General features: G+C 39.0%; 1 protein-coding gene across 1 annotated transcript; it reads left to right on the top strand.

Annotated features, from left to right (window-relative positions):
• Positions 1–339: 339 nt before the first annotated feature.
• Positions 340–21,485, top strand: TMPRSS7 (transmembrane protease, serine 7; the record flags this gene model as incomplete). Its single annotated transcript, XM_010077455.1, has 14 exons — positions 340–407; positions 1,180–1,373; positions 2,273–2,311; positions 5,723–5,951; positions 7,338–7,468; positions 8,780–8,892; positions 10,365–10,471; positions 14,114–14,250; positions 15,271–15,378; positions 16,001–16,111; positions 17,280–17,396; positions 18,827–19,004; positions 19,184–19,452; positions 21,349–21,485. Coding segments are annotated over 14 exons (1,938 nt in total), but the record flags the coding sequence as incomplete, so codon positions are not given.
• Between the last annotated feature and the right edge of the window lie 530 nt (positions 21,486–22,015).

The following is a 22,015-nucleotide window of genomic DNA, read 5'->3' as shown; positions in this document are numbered from 1 at the left end:
AAGCCATCTGCGTTTGGAATTTCCTAGGCAAAGAATGTGCACTCTTTTCAAAACTCATTTATTTGGAAAAAGCATTGCTGGGCACATCAGCTGGCCATGGGCAGAGGATTTGATGTTTCTTGGGAATATTGGACTTGTTATGGTTGCACTGCAGAGCTGATATGTTAATGTCTGCTGCTCTGCCTAGCTTGGCTGATATGCTTCTGGAAATGTGTGCATATTGCATATTCCTGGTGGAAAAGAGGATGTTCCTAGGAAAGCCTGGGCGTATAACATCTCTGGGTACGGCTGATTTTCAGAAATTTTAAATCTTCATTGGCTTAATACTTTTTCTTTCAGATGAACTTGGTCTACACAACCTCCTCTTTCTCCAAGTTTTATAAGCAGTCCGCAGTTTCAGAAGTCAGGTAAAACTATGGTTGATTTATTTCTGCTGGGTAGTATATAATGTAATGTCCTCAGAAGAAAAAACTGTTTTTGGTGGTTATCATTTAATCTCTTTGCTTTGCACTTATACTGATAGCAAAATGCATGTATAGCCCGTACCAATCAATTTCACAAAATAAGGGCAAACTAGGGTCATATAAGCAGTTCCTTGTCTGCCAGTGTAATATAAGGTAAAGAGAAATAATGCCCCTAAACAGGCTTGGTGATATTGGCCAATAGTTAACACAGAAGTTTAACAACTCAAACATGTGTTAGAGCACAACTCTGTATTTTTGATGAGGTTGCACATATTTTATAAGTTATGCTATTGGTGTAAAAATGTTTTCTACTTACAGAAGGGGAAAATCTCTATACTGCAGTAAAGTATATTTACTCTAATATTATGAACACAATTAATGCTAGAGGATTAGTTATTCCAATTTAATGATCTTTAGGAGATAATCTAGCTCTAATTCAGGTAGATATGATGATTTCCATAGATCTCAAGAGTCAACAGCCCTCATGAAGTTAGCCTAGTGAAGTTCCCCAACAGTGTGTGAGGAGTGTGTTTTGGCATTTTGGGCTTTTTTTTTTTATTTTTTGGGAGAGAAAATACATTCAGTGTATCAAAGCAACAAGGCAAGATGGAAATAAGCCATAGTCATCTAGATTTGTACTTCAGAAGCTTGTGCTGAGAGTCTAGTTCAGAAAACTTTCAACATGATGGTAATCTGTAGGATCCTTTTATTTCAGTAACAACAACAATGGAGGCCTCCTTATTCATTTCTGGATCATATTTGTGGTACCACAGGCGAAAGGCCAAGCGCTGTGTGAGGATTGTGTGGCTGCCATTTTAAAGGATTCCATTCAGACAAGTGTCATTAACCGGACCTCAGTGGGAAGCCTTCAGGGCCTTGCGGTCGACATGGACTCCATTGTGCTGAGTGGTTAGTATTAACACATACGCGTATCCTTGAGGAAACACTTAATTAAGCAAACGTTTTTCTCTTGGAGTAGCAAATTTATAAATAAACCAAAATCTTTATCTAGCATCTTTAGCTTCTTAGGAAAAAAAAAAAGAAAATCAAAACCAGATTTGAGGTCAAATCAAGGTACAAAGTATCCCTGTGAACATGGATTGCAAAATTTCCTTTACTTGGAGTGCTTACCTTCAAATTCAGGAGCTAAGCCTGACTGCTTAAGTCAGCTTAAGCTAAAATCAGATTGGGGTTAGTCTGTGACTTTAAAAGTATAAAAGTATGAAGGGCTAAGTTTTCTGCATAGGTCAAACTTTACCACCTCCATTGAAAATGAGGTTCTTGTAACCCCTTTAGTAGAGATTAAGAAATGGATTATAAAGCTGCCCATTCGTCAAACAATTCCTGTGCCATTTCTGTCTAGGGAAGAAATTAGCAATTTAGGATTCAAGTATCTGTTTGATGTAATTAGCTAAAAAATGTTGTATGATTTTCAACCCTATGAACAAAGGACAGATCAAGCTTCATTTGAACAACTCTGTCCAACTGAAAGCTCAGAAAGGCTGTGTCCAAGAGAGAGAAAATGACCTCCTGGATACCTTTGTCTTAGTCCTTCAGTTAAATTAGACTGCTTAATTGGCATGCAGTCTCTTCTTGCCTCAGGTGCTAAGATGTCTGGGGACATGATACCTCCAAAGATACTTGCAGAATTTGTAGAAAGGAAGGGGGGCTTAGGCAACCTCCCTTGTTGAGATTGCTGTTTTGTCCTGTGTGTTTGGTGTTATGATTTAAAAAGTGTGATTGAATCAAACCCTGAGTTCTGGATTTTGGGCAAGTGAGAAGACTCACACAACTGTTTTTCTGTGCAGCAGGTCTTCGGTCAGATTATTGGTCAACAACAGGAACAGGTAATTCACCATTTTGGCAGCTTCTTGGTAGAGGAGAGGTGGAGAACAAAGCTTTTAGTTAATTTTTTAGACTCAAATATACTGTTCAGTGTTGATTTAAGAAGGTTAAATTCAGCCTTGGCATTTATGTCCTGAGTTGCTGTAAGAGTGACGAAGAGTCTTGCATGCAACAAATAACAGAAACTATCTGCCTTTACTCTGACTGGTAAATTTTTTGATGTACCTGGTGGTATGGTAGGAAATAAAACCAGTCAGTTAGTTATTTGCTGTACACTCTGTGTGTTGAAGAGAAGAGTAAGCTTTTCTAAACTGGGCAGTACTGAATTCAAATGTATTCATTGCCTTTTGAGATAAACAATAGCAACGTTTTTGTTCATTCTTTACCCTCCTTTACTCCCTTTTCTTCAAGGTTAATGATGAGTTTTTATTTTGAATGAATTCCCTAACAGAAATTAGTTCAAGCAGTTCAGAGGTATGGGAGACACTACTTATATACCTGCCTGGTTTCATGTTGTAAACCTCCCAGTAGGGTTGTCAGTGTGCAGAGACTTTACAACAAGCTTATAAGTACAGTTGGTCTGTGTTCACTAGCCTGTAGAGGACTTAAACAGAAAAAATGTGCAACTAGGCTAATCAGTCGTCTGTTTATCACCTTTGATGCAGACACCTGATAAGTCTCTGTTGGGCCACCAGTTTGCAGTCAGGTAGAGATGTGTTGGCTTCCCTTGTTCCTTGACACAGGCTTACCTTTCATCTTGTGAAGTTATGCTCTTTGAGGTTTTTAAGGGCTTTATACCATTCCATGTCTGTATTTGTCTTTTCTGAGGCATTAAATTGTATTATTTCAACAAATTACATTTCTGTCTGTGATTTCCACGTCTGTTATCCTGGAAGGTTTTAAATTGCATACATTCTCAGAATTCAACAATTGCTTTTGTCAGTGCAGCCAAGTCAAAGTCTTCTAGTACTGCTGTCTACAGGTGGACTTTGGGTCACAGACCCTGGGCCATGGTTTGCAATGCTTAGATTGATATCAGCCCACAATTTCTCAAAAATTAAGTCAAGTTTGATACAGTGTTCATTTGCTTAAAACCTTTCCTGACTTAAACTGCAGAGTGTAGCAACCTTTGTCACATCTCCTTACGTGCATTTTAATTATATAAAAGAATTTTGGGCATTGGTGCTTACTTGTGTAGCAATTTTATCTCCCAGTTCAATGTTGCAAGGCAGAGGAATTAGTACAGTCAGATCTTACATTTAAATTTATTCCAGAATGCATTTCCTCAAGGAGAGGAAAATAAAAACAATGCAAACCAAATATTGATTCTAAGGTTTTTTTAGGACTTAATTGTATCTTTCACACAAAGGGAGAAGGATGACCTGCCATATTCTAGATGTCTTTCAGAGACTTACAGTGTAGTCAAACACAGGTGGCAACTGGTACTATGAGAAGTGTAGTGTTGGTATGCAATGAAATTGCAGGGCAGCAACAACATGGATTGCCACAGGAGTTGAGAAAGTCTTACACTGGTGCAATTTAATTTATTGGAGTACCTTATGTATGTCTGCATAGGACTACAGAACATAGTGCAGAGCTTAAAACATCTTAAGCTGCATACAAGGAAGCTGTGTCACCTGGTTGTATTTTGAGAGCAATGGAGTTAGTTTGGCATGAAGATGCACCTAGTTATTACTGCAGGCACAGCACTGGAGTGAAGATTTATTGAAGAATGTGTTGGAGAAGGGACTTGTAGAGATTCAGCTGATGCAAGTGACTTGCATTGCCGTGGTATCTGGTTATGCAGGGTCTGTTTGGGTAGAGACTGTGTCCAGCTTTGGTTTCAAACTGATATGCTTGCATTCTTTATAGTTCTAGAGCCAGCTCTGAAATCTCTGCACCATGCTCTTAACCAGCAGTGAGCTCCTCACATTATTAACTACTTAGTAGAAATACAGGTAGTCACATAATTCTAAAGATTACAATCAAAGCTGGCTTTGTTAGGGGTGAGTAAATAAGCACAAATAACTATTATTGTAAAAGAACGTTATTGGGAAGAGATAAGAACAAGAAGGAAGTACAATGGCTCAGCCAAAGCTTTAAATAGTTATAACTATATTTCGACTGAACAGTATGTGACCCTTACGTACTCATAAACATTCATAACATTAGTTTCAAAGTTGCAAATTAGAAGTGGAAGTCAGACAAAGCCTGCCACTTCCTGTCTCGATTAACTACTGGTTAAAAGGCCAACATTTAATCTGAGTCAACAATTGATAGCAAACTTTCACAGTGCTCTAATTGGTGGTCCACAATAGTAACTATTTCAGAGACTTGCCTTTTTAATAGGCAGAAATTAATGCAAATATTTACTTTGGATCTTAGTCTCCCTAATTTGCATTTTTCCTCCTTCTCACCTTTCAAAAAGCTATGTTAAGCTTTTTAGATATGACCAAACAAACAAACAAAAAAATCCCCAAGCTTTTTGCTGACTGTGAGCTGCAATATTGAAGTAAAGACCTCAATGTATTTGACTTGCAAGTCATAATCTTTTCAGCTTAATTGCAAATTTGGATGTGAGTAGGGTAATTTTCTGGCTATTCTTATCTAAATTATGACACAATATTTTCTGGCTTTTTTGGTTTTTAATAGATGTGTTGCGTAGGCTAGGTTGTATAATTTATATTTCACAGTACTTCCATTTCTGACAGTGACTTCTAATGCTGTAAAAGTTTTACAGACTTGACAGGACAAAGTCCTGGTCTGAATTCATTTTGGCCCCACTTTGGGCAGGATGTTGAACAGTAAAAGTCCTAGCATTCCTTCTAATCTGAAGGTATAGGTGAATCTGAATTTAGTGGTAGCACTTACAGCTCATTTCACAATAAAACGTTGAGGATCCAGCAATAGTCTAAAAAACCCAGAGTAATACAAACATGTAGCTGGATTTTTATTTTGTTTTTATTTTGTTTATTATAAATATCCTAATACCTGTAAGGGCAAGCAGTTGATTTATGCCTTGACAGTAGATGAACATTTCCTAGTAAAAAAAATTATTGAAGTAATTTATCCTCTGGGGGCTCCACAGAGCTTTGTTAACTGCAAATATCTGTTGTACAAAATGGCGGTGCTTTAGTGCAAATACAGTGCAAGGACTTACTTACAGCACTGTTTGCCATGCTCTGTAGTTTTCTTAATAGACTTTTCCTTGACCACAGACTGGTAAATAAGATGAAAACAGTGAGTGGCACAGCCTACTTTGTTTTCACATTTAGATATGCTTTCATATGTTGCCTTAGTTTAAAACAATTTTTAGGGTTTTTTTCTTTGCTTGGTTGTTTTTGTTTTGTTTTTTTACACTATGTGGATTTAATAGGAGTGTGTCCAGTGTTGAAAATGTGACATTTCCACAGGAACAGGTTGTATGTATGATCTGTATGCTGATCGTCTATATGAGCGCTTTCCTCTGGATATCCATGCTACCTCAGGGGGAATGATCTGCTATTTTAAGCTGACTGCATCAGTGGGCCATCTTATTCGTCTTTCAATAGTATCCCTTCAGATTGAAGCAGATAACTGCATCACTGACTCGCTAACCATTTATGACTCTTTGATGCCAATCAAACATAAGATACTATACCGGTGAGTATAAATTTTCATTGAGAATTTGTTGACAATCAGTTGAGGTTGTTTTTCTGTAGATTTATTGTCTGCATTTTTGGTGGGTTTTGGTTTGTTTTGTTAAAAATACTCTGATTTTAATGCATTATGCACATAACACTTGGAAAAATATTTTTTTTCCTTGCATAAGTGGAAAAATATATTTTGCTAATAAAAGAAACAGTAAAATATTCTTCAAATTCTTCTTTATTCTTCAACTGGAGTGCATCTTCACCTAGATACAGAACTATGAGAAGTTTGCATATTACTGGGTGGAATTTTCTGTTTCTTGTCAGGAAACAGATGCTAACTAAAATAAAACTGTCCAAATTTCCTCCCCTAATCAAACTCTTCTTCCACATGAAGATTTGTGCTCTTCATATGAAGACTGAAGTTCTAAAACTAAGTCTTGTGATTCTTTGGATGCTTACCGTTACTCACCAGTTCAGCCCTTTTTTTTAGCTCCTCTATTTTTGGGTAGCTCAGAGGGTTGTTAAAATCTAGAGTTAAAAGCTCTGACGGGTTGAGGGTTGTGGGCTATGACTTTTTTTTTTTTTTTTTTTTCTCTCTCTCTTTAATGATCCAGCATGCTTGCTTGGGGATTGGTTGGTTGAAATTCCTGGTCAGACCCAAGGGTGAAGACAGCACCTCCATCACTTAGATGGAGCTCAGTGTTTTGACCCCTGGAAACCTTTTCTCTGGCCTGCCAGTGTGTGTATAAGCTGCAAAAAAGAGCACTGGCTTTTCAGTCCTGTTAGAGAGCTGTCCTCTAGTAATCTGAATCACTCACTGACTACTTATAAAACAGTAGATGGTGTTCACTTACTTGTTAGTATCTGTAGAGGTCTGAGGATGTCTGCTAGGCAAAGCATATGGAAAGTAATTTTTTAAAATTTTTTTTATTGAGGCTAGCTGATTGGCTCAGGTTCTCAATTTCTGACTCAAGGAATAACTTGCTTGTCTTTCCCATTCCCCAACCCCAGACTAAATCTGTTGATAAAATAAATGTTCTCTTTATTCAAGCCTTCTTTACCACTGGTTTCATTAATTTTTGCTTGGAGTGAAGGCTGAAAGTCAGTATTAACTCCTAGAGCTAACCATTCCTCTTTCTTCTCAAGTTTGCAATTTATTTCTTTTTGTAAGAAATGACTTTCCAACATGGGGTTTCTACCTGGCCTTGTAACAGGTACTTTTGTGTTTAAGAGCATGGAGTTTTTACTAGGCTTTGAAGGAGGCAAGCTTTGTAGCAGTAGAAAATTTATGCAGGGAATGAGAGCAATGTGTTGTGGTTTTTTTTTGGTTTTTTTGTTTGTTTTTTTGTTTTTTTACCAATTCTTTAGGTATGTACTCTTCTTTCTTCCCCTTCAGAGCTTGTGAACCAGCTGATTCATTGGTGTCAGTTGTATCCACAAATAATCTCATGCTGGTCATGTTTAAGGCAGCACAAATAAAGGAACTGAAGGAATTTCATGGCTATTTTGAGGTCATTACACAAGAAAGTAAGTTTGTTCTGTGTTTGGAAATGTGTTTACTGTATTGTTTCTAAGAGCCCAAAGTGGTTGTCAGGTTCCTGACTATGGATAAATGACTCCTTGCAAATCTGCATCTCAGTTTCTTTTTTTATACGTGCCTGTTTCTCTCCTTCACCTCCTTTGCATTACTAAGTGTCTGCCTTCCTATTGACTAGCTTAACCTATGAAGATTAGCTGGCTTTATGTAAAATACAAGGTAGAAGGCTGAAACCAGCACGGACTGAATTCGGCTGGTCAGGACTGCGGCGTGCCAGTAGATGGAGTTGTTATTCCAGGCGTAGCACTACTCTGGCCTCTCTCCTGGTTTGGAACTCAGTGGTGATGTTAAAGGTGGAAGGAGTTCAGGACCGAAAACTACCTTCTGAAAAGAAAACTTCAGTAGCTCTGTCTACATTTTATGTTGGTCTCTGCCACCTCATTAACACAAAGGAATCGGTTATGTTTGTGCTTCAAGTTAATCATCTGCTTTTTATTGCTTTAAGCTTTAAGAGGTGGTTAGACCATAATCACAAATAGTACAAGGAACATCATTCTGGTGGCACAAGAAGAAAAGTCTAATCCAATGCAAGGAAATTCAGGCTGCTTAAAATGATGCTGCATACTTTCCTTGGTGAGAGTAATTAAGCATTAAAATACCACCACAAAAGCATATGATGAATACTCTGATATAATTAATTCTAAATTTAGGGCTGGTGGTTTTTTTGGTGTTTTTTTTTTGTTTTTTTTTTTTTTTTTCCTGTTGGTTTGGCTTAAACTCAGGAATGGGTTTTCTCTTTCTTTTGGGGGGAGGCTGTGGTGTTTTTTTTTTTTTTTTTGTGTGTGTGTGTTTCTTTTTTATGAATTCTCTAAATCCATTGAGCAGTCATACAAGGAAGCTTTGGCTTCCAGAAGGTTGATCGTATTAAGCAGGCTGTCCATTCCTCTTCTAACTTGCTGCATTTTAAGACTAGAGTTCCTCATGTACTATTGCAGTGTGGATGTATTGATGTGCAACACAATTCACCAGAAATTTTGCAGAACAGTGAAATAACTGATATAAAACTTCACAATGTTTTCTCCTGGTCCTGCAGAGGCCAGCAAGCATTCCTCAATTTTTACATCACTTGTCTATCTGCATCCCTGGGAAGGGTATCTTATTGCAACTTGAACCCAGATAAATATAAATCTTGAGCTACCTGTTTTGCAGTTGGAAGACTTCTGACAGATTGGGATGCTTAGTCCACTGAACAATTTTGCTGGAAATGTATTATGGATTACCAACTTCTGCCTCTTCTGTAGGGTGTGGAAAAGCAATAGTGACAAAAGAGAAAATTGGCTATGAAGGGAGAATCACAAGTCCCTATTACCCAAGCTATTATCCTCCAAAATGTCTTTGTGTGTGGAACTTCCAGGTAAGATCAGTCTCTTTCTCTCTTAGGCACTGTTGCATGTTTTGGGCACTTAGAACCTGTAGGTATAGCAGAAACAATTTTGTAGGGAGTAATCTGCATTCTTACAGATGTGGCAGAAATTTACACAGGTGAATAGCTAGCTGTGCTCAGGTTTTCTGTGTTGTGTTTTTTTGTTTTGTTTTTGTTTCATTTTGGTTTTTTCCTGTGCATTTATTCTTAATGAGAAGAACATAGTTCCTAAACTGTCCTATTATAAAGGGGAAGAGCTGAGGTAAGTATTGATGTTTAGCTTGAAAGATTGTTTCATGACAGAGAATATAAGACTTTACTGGTTTTAATTCTCCTCTTCCCATTCCCAAAAATTTGGAAAAAATAGTGTACAAAAGTCTCCTCTAACCTAGTTATTACTGCCACTTCTCTGATATTTCTTCTCAGCCTATTTTGTTATGCCTAATAAATTGAATTTTTCTGGATTCTTCACAGAATCATAGAATGGTTTGGGTTGGAAAGGACCTTAAAGATCATCTAGTTCCAACCCCCCTGCCATGGGCAGGGACACCTCCCACTAGACCAGGTTGCTCAAAGCCTCATCCAGCCTGGCCTTGAATGGAGCATCCACAACTTCTCTGGACATCATGTTCCAGTGTCTCACCACCCTCACAGGAAGAAATTTCTTCCTAATATCTAATCTAAATCTGCCCTCTTTCAGCTTAAAACCATTACCCCTCATCCTATCACTACACTCCCTGATGAAGAGTCCCTCCCCATCTCTCCTGTAGGCCCCCTTGAAGTACTGGAAGGCTGCTAGAAGGTCTCCCTGGAGCATTCTCTTCTCCAGGCTGAACAACTCCAACTCTCTCAGCTTGTCCTATACTGGCCCCTGTTTTTAAAGGAATATTGTCTTGTTCTTGCAAAAAGGTTCTATTCCTTTTAATAAAGGAATTTCTAACTAATTATGAACCTTCATGATACTACTGGGCTTAAAAATCCTTTGTAAAATGCTAAAGAATGCTTGGCTGAGCAGGTGCTAGCAGAAGACTACAATATTGTAGTAGAAGTAACTCCTATCATTTCTAGGGTGACACAGGTATTCAGTGCAGTATCTCAGCTAACAATCCACTGTTGCTGTGTGTCCCTACATGAGCAAATTTGGCTGTGTTTGAGTGCTTTGATCTTGATACAAAAGCTGCTTTCTATGGCTAGGGGCTTTTTGAAGATGAAAGGACTGTTGGCTAGATGGAGAGAAAGCCTGCAGCTGTGGTGGGGCTTTGCCAACCTTTGCTTTTACTCAACACTGAATAGCCGGCAGGTGTCTCAAGTGCTGGCTGTTGAGCTGGTGAAGTCAGCACAGCTCCCAGAGCGTGGCATTGCCAAGCACTGTTAATTGCTGAGATAAGTCTAAAGATTTTCATGTATTATGTCCACAAAAGGAAAAAGAAGACTTCTTGCACTGTCTTTCTTGCTCACAACAGACTCCACAGAAGAGCTTTGGTATAGCTCTGAAGTTTCATAACTATACCATTAGTGAGAAGAATATTAAAGGCTGTGAGCGAGGATGGTGGAAGATTAATGAACACATGTAAGTACTTCTGCAGGGTTATTAAACTAACATTACCAAATTAAACCTTCTCATCACTGCTGCAGCTCACTCAGTTTCTGCAAAGACAGGGATACTTCAGTGGTGTCTCTTACCATTCTCTCACTTCGGCTGATGATGTAATTGAATCTTTGTAAAATATGTATGCATAGAAAAAAAAAATTCAATTGAAAAATACCAGAAAGATGAAGACAGGGTCCTTTGGTGCTCTCTGGAGAGAAAGAAATGGGAAGAGTTGTGTGAAGGTGGATGACCTGTGAACTCTAAAATAATTCCGGGTTTTCTGGGATCATTGAACAGAGTCTGTTAAAACCCTTTTAAGTGTAACTTACTTCTATGATTGCTCATGAGGACACTGAACCTAATTAACTTCTCAGTGAAACCTATTACAATGAGATTATTTGGAATAGAAGAGTAACTGCTTCTGCATTCCAGTCACTGGCTCTTGAAAGAGAAACAGCACAGACTGGCTGCTAAGGTACCACTGTATTTCTTAAGTGTTCTTTATTAAACTATAGCTGCTGTTTTTTATTGAAATACTGCTGCTTTCCTATGGGCACTGTCCATCCAAAATTTTTCTTCTTTTTTTTTTTTTTTAGTACTCTTTCAGTCACTGGATGATGAGGCAAGGTTAGATTTAGGATGTTGGGAATTTTTTAATTTATTTTTTTTTTTAAACTTTGTTCAAATAGAAACCTCAATAAGGTCAGACTTGAAACTGAATTTCTGAACTCACTACTGAAACTAAGCCAAGTCAGTCAGGCTTTTAAGAGTGTAGCTAAAAGAATTACAGAGAGGAGAGAAAACTTTTTCTATTCTTTGATTCCGTATTGTACTCAGAGAAAATTCTTTTTGTCTGAAGCTCCTGAAATTGTGCCTTGATGGGAATTGGTTGCTGGACTAGATGAGCACATAAAAACACCAATCAAAACAAACAGCATTTGATGTGTTTGTGGGGCTTTTTGGTATTCTTCTTATGACACAATTGGAAAGATTTGAGATCTTAGACTCAAAGGCAAAATCTGGAGGAAAAAATCAATGATCATAGCATTAAAGAATGGTTTGGATTGGAAGGGACATGAAAGATTATAGAGTTCCAACCCCCCTGCCATGGGCAGGGACACCCTCCACTAGACCAGGTTGCTCAAAGCCTCATCCAACTTGGCCTCGAACACCTCCAGGGGTGGGGCATCCACAGCTTCTTTGGGGAACCTCTTCCAATGTCTCACCACCCTCACAGTAAGGATTGTCTATATTAAAGCAACTTTTAAATAAACCTACCAATTATACATTCCACAGAATCAAATGACAGAGTATGACCCTTAGAAATGCACTCGGGCTTACTTTTGAAGTACTGCACAAGAACACATGCTCCTGACTTCTACTGCAAATTGCTGATGATTTAAGTAGACCATGAGAAGTTTTCCTTTGAAAGTGCCCTTTTCACTGAAAATAAGGCTTTTGAACCTCTGTGACTTTCTGTTCTATGTGTACTTTCCATGGAAAACAAATATCACTTAAAGAATGAAACATTTTGATATTTTAAAGGTTAATGAAATGGAGGGGTGACCCTCACCTTTTCAGCTTCCTGCAGTTGCAGCTTGTAGCATGCATATTCTGCTACCACAGGTGAAAAAGATTCAGAAGCTTCAGGAGACTGTTCTTGGTAAACAAAGACTGCTACCATCAAGATGGTGCAGTTATCTTTCCTTCAAACCTCTAGGGACAATTTTATCTACCAGGTAGACTGAATGCAACCATGCAGTTCTTCCTCATCTTTTTTCCAGTAGACATGCAAATGTTCCTCTGCCTAGACAGAGGAGTTACAGCTGATGAACTGATTTTGCTGAAATTCTCACAGGCAGAAATATTGAGTCTCTATGAGCAGACCGCTAGAGGCTTATGTGAACAAAGAGGTTGCCAGTGTTGTGTTTTTTTTTTTTTTTTTTTTTTTTTTTTAAAGCTGTTGGTGCAACATCCCATTGTCTCTGCTACAGGATGCTTGTATCTACTCATCCCCTGAAAAGGTATCCCACTCCCTGCTTCAACATATGGGACAGGTTCCCCTGAATTGTTTTTTCTCTGTAACAATGGCACTGAGTTACAGATGATGCCTTGAAACCTTCATTTTCCCTTGAACTGGAGAAATGTCTAGTGAAACACCAGTTAGAAGGCTCCCAAGAATCTGTAGCTCCGTCTTACAAACCCCACAAGGATATGGCATTTCTCACTGTCTACAGGAGATAGCTTCTTTGATGTAGCTATCTTAGCTCTTCCACAGATGGGCAGGAGCTTCCTCTGGTTCTGGCGAGATGAGGTGGTTTTATTTGGCTGAGAAGTGGTCACTGCAGTCTGCAAATTTTTTTACATGGTGTTAAGATTTGTTGGAGGTAAGTTGTCTAAGTCATTGACAGAAGGAGAAATGTAGACAATGGCTGTGAGCTAATTGAGGGGAATCAGATGGTTAGGTGTGATTTTGCTATGCACTTTGGCAGGCTGTTTTAGGTTGGGAACATTGATGACAGAGCCACCAAAATGAGTGAGAATAAGACTTCCTGTAGCAGGAAGTCTTCACTCTTTGCCCCGATAGTTTTGGGGTTTTTTTTGACAGTTAACTTTACTATAGTAGAAAGCTGTAAAATTATTATTTTTTTTTTTTCTTCTTCCTTCCATCTGTTTTCAGGATGTATCAGAGGCATCTATTTTTTTAGTTGCTTTGTTCATTTAGTTTTCACATTGCTGGAACAGAATTTCCCAGATCTGTTAAAAGGATGTTTCATTTTCATAGGGTGAAAAAAAGCACATATGGAAACATATGAAATGCTTGTTCATTTGTTTTGGGGTTTTTCCAGCTAGAGTAACACCTAAATGCCAGTTGCAACACCTTTGGCAGCTTTGATGAAAGGTGCAACAGATATGCATTAGCAATGTATGCACTAAATGTTTCCTGGTCTCAGGGAGCATTTTTAGGTTTCTATGAGTTAAATGGCACATAGGCAGAAGTCTAAGGAAGCGCTTTGCCCAAATGGCAGCTTAAAGTGGATGCATACCCAAGGGATTTTTTTTTTTTCCTCATCTAGACTAGTTTTTTGAAGACATGAATTTCAGAGGTAAAATTCCAGAATGTTAATGGTGGATGAAGGTAGGGTGACTACTTAGAAATAGTTTCAGTTTCCCTAAATCTGTTCCACTCTGCCTCTGAAGTAGTTGGACCAATTTTAACCCAATGCTTTCTGCACTCTTCTTTAAGAGCAATCCTCAAAATCAGGGCACCTGATTTCTCTCCACTCTGCTGACATTTCCCCTCCAACCAAACCTACTTAAGGCTTCCCAAAAATCCAAGTCTTTTGAAAACAGATAGCAGAAGTGGTGACAAAAGTATACATGTTTGTCTTGGTAAATTTATTTGTTACATCTCTGCTCCTCTATACTTTCTGGCAAAACATTCTGCTTGAAGGAGCAGGACCAACATTCTAGGGAATTTGGGTACTGTTTCAGATTTTGGTTTTTAATTAAAGTATGGCAGTTGACTGTATTGCTGGATTTAAGCAATGTTGACATTTAAATTGTATGTAAAGCAATTTTGATGTGAGGGCTGCTCTAGAACTCCATTGACCATTTTAGGTACTGCGGTTACTATGTTGATCACCAAACAATCTTCCACATCTCAAGTTCTGCTGTCAACATTGAGCTTCAGTGCAGTTCGAAGGTGTCAGAGAGGCCACTTCTGGTGGAGTACGGCAGCTATAACATCAGCCAGCGTAAGATGGATTTTATATTTTTCAACCCATCTTTGCATTTCAGACCTGCGGAGCAGTGTTTTTTCAGGTCCAGCAGGACTTAATTAGGTTTAAGCAGGAAATTCTCTGTTGGGTTTTGGTTTATTTTCTTTTCTAATCTTACTAAGTCAGGTGACTTTCAAACAAAGAGCCTTTTCTGCCCCGTCAAGGCTATGCAGCTAAGGTTTGTGGCCGTGTGCAGCATGCTCTGGTTTCCTGTAGGCACACAGTCTGATCTCTTCTGCACAGTCCTTAAAGCTTCCTGCGTGGCTATGGCCACACTGCAGTGATCTGAAGTCTCCTGTTCCTGTTTGATTTAATTCCCAAGGTTTTGTTTGCAATTTTTCTGTTGCTACAAAGACTTCCAGGTAATGAACAGAGAGCACCAGATAACCAACCCGATTCCAGTGTTGCTATCAGTTCAATGTCAAAGAGTTGTTAAAGTAGTAGAGAATCAGTGGATTCTAGTCTTACTTGTCATATTAGAACAATTTTATGCATTACATATCTGTGGAGTATGTAAAAAGATGGTAACTTATTGATTTTATTTTTAAAGGCAAATATTTATGTAGTTCATAAGTCACCTCAATACAAGTTACTAACTGAAGTTGCAAAGTGCTGCAAATTTTGGTTATTGAAAGTGAGGCTGTCCTTTAAAAGAAGATGACGTTCTAAGCTGCGTTGTGCTGCACCATAAAACACTGGCTGATTTAGTTCAGTCCTAGTGTAAACCCTGCAGTACATATTGCAGTAACAGATGAATTGGAACTTTAGAGACTTTTTCTTCTTTTTTACATCCCGTTCGTTTTCAACATCTGAACTCAATTGAAGTGCTGGCAATTCATGCAGACTATTAAATTTAAATCAACTTTATAATTCATTGGAACAGTTCAGTGACTGTAAATTGAAATGAGCTGTCAATACTTGGGAAAAGGAAACTTCTAAGAAGGTGTTGGTGGTTTTTTGTTTTTTTCCCCCCCCCCCCCCTCTTCTCACCTCCAGCATGTCCACCTGGACATTTCAAGTGTTCTACTGGCTTGTGCATCCAGCAGATACAGCGCTGTGATGGAATAAACAACTGCTTCGATGAAAGTGATGAACTCTTTTGTGGTATGTATTCACTTACTAGAGATCTTGACTGGAAAACCCAATGAATGTGTTCTCTTGCCTTAAAGGCAGATGAAACAAAGTGAAATCTTTTTTTAGGGAGGATAAAAAAAAGATGTTTCTAGCTTTCTTTGTATCTCCAGGTACAGAATATCAGCCAGTCTCTTGAGTGCTTAGTTCATAGTTAATTAGCAAGAAAGAAGAAGTTATGGCACTGGAACGCATGAGGAAGAAAGTTAGATGTGCAAAAATATCTGTAATAGGCTATATTTTAGTTTTTCCTTCTGTGATAAATGCTGGGAATTATAAAATTTTATTCTCTTTTGAGACTAGTTATTTTATTTTCATAGGGGAATGACAAATTGTGGTGCATAGCGTGGATGAGAGTGATAATAAATATCCATGGTGAAAGAGGGCTACAACTTGGGCCATTCCACTTAGGGCAATGTGTGAATTGGGACATGTCACTTCTTTTTGCTTTATTTTCTCCATGAATAATGTGACACTCATACTCATCCTTTTACAGTGCAGTGAAGCTATGAATGCGGTACCCGGGCACAGTCAGAAAGGTAGTGTTAGCATTGCAAACATGCTTCTGTAGCTGATTTGACTTATGTTTTTAAAGTTGTCCCTGAGTGGAACTGTAACTCCAGCTTCGCAATACAGGATAATCTGCTTGCCTGCAATGGAATAAGTGACTGTGAAAATGGAAAAGATGAGCAGAACTGCAACCACAGTAAGGCTGCTCTGCTGATTAATTTTTTCTCTCTTCTATCATCTAGTCTATCCTGACTTGAATACTGGATGGTATATTCAAAGAGTTAAGAGGCACTATCAAATCTAACTCAGGCTATATAATTCTGTTCAGTTTTCTGATATGCTTATAAACAAGCTGTTATTGATTTTACACTGTTTCTTTTTAATGAGCTCATGAACCTTTGGTTCAGCAAAATATTGGCAGAATTAAGTACTCTGGGTGCAGGATGGGGATCTGGGGATTTAAAGCTTGAATCCCAGATTTTATCTCTTTAAAGCATAATCTGTGCAAATTATTTCCTGGATCTGTTTTACCATCTGTGAAATAACTATAAAAACAATAGTTTATCTGGAGCAGTTTTAAGGTTTATAAGGTTAATGTGTTTAAAATGCTGTGGAAGCTATAAATTTAGCATTAGGCACATTAAAATTTTGAGTCAGCCATTTCTTTAACTACTTAGAATAAATGGACACCATGGCATATGAAAGTGAGCACAACTGGAAAGTGCTGCAAGTAATCTTTAAAAAAAAAAAAAGTAATGTTTTTTGACCAGCTTGACAAGAAAGTCTGTGTAAATGGTTACAGGATACTACTGTGTATTGACAAGAAAAGTTGTTGAGTTTGAGTAGCCTCATTTACTTTGGTCCACAGGGAAATAGGAAAATGTTAAGGTTGGGGTTGCAGCTGAACTGAATACAATTAGTAAGACTGCTTTCACTACTATCTTTCAATTTATATTTAATACTGAAATATAAAGGAGGGCTTCTTTCCTGAGTACTGGATGTTTTTTCTTCCTAGCCTAAAACTTGCTCAACAGCTAAGTTTTTGCTGCTATCACAGAATCACAGAATGTTAGAGATTGGATATATCCATGTTCTTCAGTGCTATGGGAAAGGATGGGAGGAAATCCTTGTTCAAAAACTCAGACAACTTGATGCAAGCCTTTGTATCAATGAAATTCTACTTGAATAGTTTATTCTATTTAGAGATTGATTTAAGCCATCCCAGCCAACATGCTCTTTTGCTATGTTCCCTGCTATCTATTAATACATTTATCAATCAAACTCTGTGCAGACATGTCTTCGCATTAAGCTGATCCAATAGTCTGTTTGGTTTTTTTTTTTTCTTTCCTCCACAACTATTTCAGGTATTCCTTGCACCAACCATACATTTAAGTGCAGAAATAACATTTGCATTAGGAAACAAAATGCAAAGTGTGATGGAATAGTGGACTGTACTGATGGAAGCGATGAAAGCAGCTGCAGTAAGTTCCTCTCAAATGTCTGTCTCTTTGAACTTTGAACCTTTTTTCACAATAAAGGCTTTTATTTCTTCCTGTTTTGGAGTGGAAACAACTCATGCGGTGGGTATTGAGTTTTTATTGCATAGTCTCAGTGACAGCAGGGTAATGATCAACTATCAGTTTACTTCAGGTCTGGTTGCAGAATCTCCTAAATTCTTATGGGAGGGTGAGCTTACTCTTATGGGAAGCCTTAGTCAGCTATAATGCTTATTGTAGCTATGTTAAAGAGCAGAGAACCAGGGTTAATTGCAGAGTAAACTTGGCTAGCTGGTGAGGCAACATTTTTGTTGCCTGCAGCAGTATCAGGTACTCGTGTTGGAATCAGACTGTATTTGGACTTCTGGAGTGATGCAGCTGCAATGAGATAAAACCAAAATTTTCTACTTCTCTATCTCTTCTGGATGGTGAAGACCCCAATATTTCATAGTATCAAGCTAGTTTCTGGTCTTAAATCTTCCTAACATAACCTCTGTACAAGCATTTCTGTTTGTTTTGCTGTAAAGTGGGGTTAGGATTGGTTGCTTAAACTGTTTACTCTCAGGTATTTTGTCTGGCCCTCAGCTGTTTCAGGCATGTTACCTGTATATCAAATCTGCCAGCACCTGCCTTGGATCCAGTAGGACACCTTAAAAAACTAGCTATATGCCTATTTGTGTTTGGAAACATTAATGCTGCTTTGGACTCTTTGAGTGTTGGAAAGTGTGCAGAAGTGTTGACATCTATGTATGGGAGTGTGGGACTGAAACTTGCCAAGGCTTTGTGTGCATGCACTAGGGATCAGCATGAAGCTCTACAGAGGGATCTTCCTCCCTTGGTTTTCAAATTACAGTGTGCATCTTTTTGTGCTAAGTAATTACTTCTTAGTTGTTTCCATGCAAATTAATGATGGGACTGCCTGGTTTCTGAAGTAAGAAATGACCAAACTCAGCATATGTGGCTGCTGCTATAAACATTTTTCTTGTGTCATTCCCACTGTTTTGGTAATAAATAAGTGTCCTGATAATGCTGAACTTCCTTTCCTCCTGATGGACTCCTTTCAGATCAGAGCTGACAGTGTTAAAAAGAGATGAGGGATTGTCTATTTTTATACGTTAATTTTGACACCTATTAAATCAATGGATCCTCTGACGTTTCTGAGACAAGAAATACTTAGAGGCAAATTTCTGCACCTAAGCTGGAAAAGAAACCTGTATTTCCCAAGCCAGTGCCTTTTTTTTTTTATGGAGTTATCTCTTGTTTCTGGAATAGAATAGCCAAATAGAGAAATTTTCTGGTTCAAGCAGGGCAAGCAAGTAGATTTCAAAATTTCTTTCATGCCCTGTGTGGGAAGCACTCTTCATGAAAAGAAAGCACTCGAGAATGGCGATTATAACCTGAAATATTCCTTGCAGGTTGTGGCAGCAGCAAGAGCAGCAATCCCATCTTTCGGATTGTCGGCGGTATGAGCACTGAAGAAGGCGAATGGCCCTGGCAGGTCAGCCTCCATTTTGTGGGAGCTGCTTACTGTGGGGCATCAGTTATATCAAAAGAATGGCTTGTGTCTGCAGCTCACTGCTTTCAAGGCAGCAAGTAAGCAGTCTTCCCCCTAACTTCGTCCCAAGCCTTTCTAGCATCCCCCAAAATCTTTAGCTTCTGGAGTTTGAACTGCACTGAGGTGGGATGTGCCCTTGTCTTTTGCCCGCCTTGCTGCTGGGGGCTGCCTTGGGGTACTTTTTGAAGAGATGGCTTGCTTGTTTGCTCCCAACCAGGCTGGCTGATCCCAGAGCATGGCATGCTCACTTGGGGATGCAAACACAAGGCCGTGCAAAGTTTGTATCTGCAGTGAGACGGATCATTGTCCACGAGTACTACAACAGCAGGAACTATGACTACGACATTGCGCTGCTGCAGCTGAGCAAGCCATGGCCAGACACAATGAGCCATGTCATCCAGCCGATCTGTGTGCCTCCCTTTTCGCACAAAGTCCGCAGTGGTGACAAGTGCTGGATAACAGGTTGGGGCCAAAAGCAGGAAGCGGGTGAGTTTTATAGCTTCAGTTGAGCTAATTTTGTTCCCAGGTGAACAGCAGCCTTCACAGCCGTGGGTGTGTGTGCAGGACACCTGCTTTCATTGCATGGCTGAGGTGCGCAGAAAATCACCATGTTTTAAATTTATTGTCCTATGGAAGTAGGTTGCTGTGTGCACACACCTTTGTATACTCAGGAAAATTGGTTGCCCGTCCTGTGGATCTGGAAGTCCTGTGTGCTTGTGTTGGTAACTATGACTTGCAGGCAGCTACACGTACTCCAACATAATACAGTATTGGTTTTCCCCTTTGTTAACTCTTGGAGGTGTATTAGCATGCCTAAATGGACCCTTAGCAGCTTCAGCCTCCTGTGGCAAGCAGCAAAGTCAGCCTCTGTAGGCTGAACAGCCCTGTGGCACTGATCCCACTGTGAGGTGCCAGCTCCTTCCTCAGAGTGCAGCTTGACAAAATGGCCACCCCATTGAAAAAATGGCTGTCCCTGTGAGGGTGGGGCAGGGGTAGGCCTGGCCCTCCCACCACCTTGTCCTGAGCTGCGTCTTCCCTGATGTGAACACTGGTACTTTCTGCCCCTCTTGCAGGTGCTTTCCTAAAGCCCTTCCAGTGTAACCAACCGTAGATGTGATGGCTTCCCTCGGTCTAAATTGTGTAACTGTCACCACGCCAAGCCCCTGGTCTGCCATCACAGGTCTGGCCCAGATGGTTTGTCTGTGCATGCAGGGCTGTCCTGGCTGGGCCTCACCTGCCCTCTCAGGGTTGCTGGCACCATGCTGTCCTGGCTGCCCCATCACTTTTGGAGGAAAGCAGGAGGGGCAAATGCATGTTGCAAGGCAGCAATGAATAGTTAACCTCCAGCATTGTGACTTGATGTTCGCAGCCGGAGTTACCACCTGTCAAATTACATTTAACCTCTCTATAAACAGCTGTGAGAGAATGTAAGATTGAGAATCAAGTGTGACCACGTTATGTGGTGGTACAGACGTGCGGTGTGGTGCAGTGTCTCTGTTTGGCCTACTGGTTAGTCACCCATTAAATTTAAAAGCTGATTATATGAAAGATAAATGTGATGCCTCAAAAAGAAAAAAATGGGATTTCTTTTCCCTGTTCCCCTCTTTTCCCTTCATTGTTTCATACAATATGATTGCCAAATCAGTCTTTTAAGTGTTTTTTAAAGTATACTTCATTACATAGCAGTTTTATGAAAGTCTGAAACAAAGTTTCATTATGTAAATCAGCACTTGCATGTCTGAATATGTTGATGAAGTTTCTGTGGCTATATCCAGATTTTGAGAGGATCAAAGGTGATATTATTCTGTTGTATTGAAAGGAGGGGATAACTCAATTTAATACTGTTTTCCCAGAAGTATGTATTTTACAGAAAATGGTATTTTAGCAAAATTTCAGACAGAGAGGGCCAAATTTGAGATATGTCCAAGTTCTTTATGCTGCCAAAAGAGTAATTTGCATTCTGTGACTCTGACTCATACTTTTAATTTTGGATCCAGCCCCTTCAGAGACACCATCCTGATTGCAAATCTGTCTTTTGATGATCCGAATGTCTTTGTAAAATCCTGTTTTATTTTAAAAATAAAGAGAGAACAAATTAAGAAATCTTGAGAGATTTTGCAAATGTGTTAGAAAAAGGTTTTTGGCTGACCCGAGTGGTTAGGCCATTGTATCTAGTGTGGCCAAAGTATCAATATCACATTACAGAAATGCCTGATACTTAAGAGGTTTTCTGTGTTGTTGCAGATAGTTGTTTAGAATCTGGAATAATGTGGAGGTCAAAAGTATCTGTGCATACTTTCTGAGGACTTCTTTTTTGCCTTTCAATAAATTAATAAAATGCTAAGCTCTGTTGAATCACCGTTCTCTCAACTTGTTTTCCAGATGCTGAAGGTTCAGCAATTCTTCAGAAAGCAGAGGTAGAAATTATTGACCAAACATTATGTCATTCTACATATGGGATTATCACAGCTAGGATGTTTTGTGCTGGACTAATGTCTGGGAAAAGAGATGGGTGTAAAGTATGTATCTTAGCACACCTTGCATAGAGTTTATTTTGTCTTTCATTGAAGCATGATGAGGCGGAGAACTGACTGGCAAACCACTTTGTGGTTCATGCAGTTCAGTTCTGAAAAAGAACAATGTAAGAATTCTCCATCAGCAAATCTGTCATCTGGGTGTTTTCAGAGTTTTGTTGCTTTATGTGTATGAATAACATCACTAAGTTTCAGTTGTAGGCCAAGGGGCCAGTCAATTTGCAAGTCCCGATAACAAGTTGAAGTCAGGCAATTCTTGATACAAGACCCTCAGTTGAAGAAAAAACTGAGAAGCTAGCTTGTCTCTTTTCATGATCCCTTCCTCCCAACTCGGAGCTACAGGGCTATCTGGAGAGCTGTAGACAAGTAGACAGAAATTTTCAAACATATAATAAGTCTTATCTGGAAATGCTGAAACATAATAAATGTGAAGTTCTGAATTCTATTCAGTGAATAGCAGTAAAACTATATATACACACTATATATAGATTCATATAATATTTTATATACATTAT

This window comes from Pterocles gutturalis, unplaced genomic scaffold (genome assembly GCF_000699245.1).
Source record: "Pterocles gutturalis isolate BGI_N339 unplaced genomic scaffold, ASM69924v1 scaffold47753, whole genome shotgun sequence".
Taxonomy (NCBI): Eukaryota; Metazoa; Chordata; class Aves; order Pterocliformes; family Pteroclidae; genus Pterocles; species Pterocles gutturalis.
The sequence above is the reverse complement of the archived record's forward strand: the minus strand, read 5'-3'. Positions and strand labels throughout refer to the sequence as shown.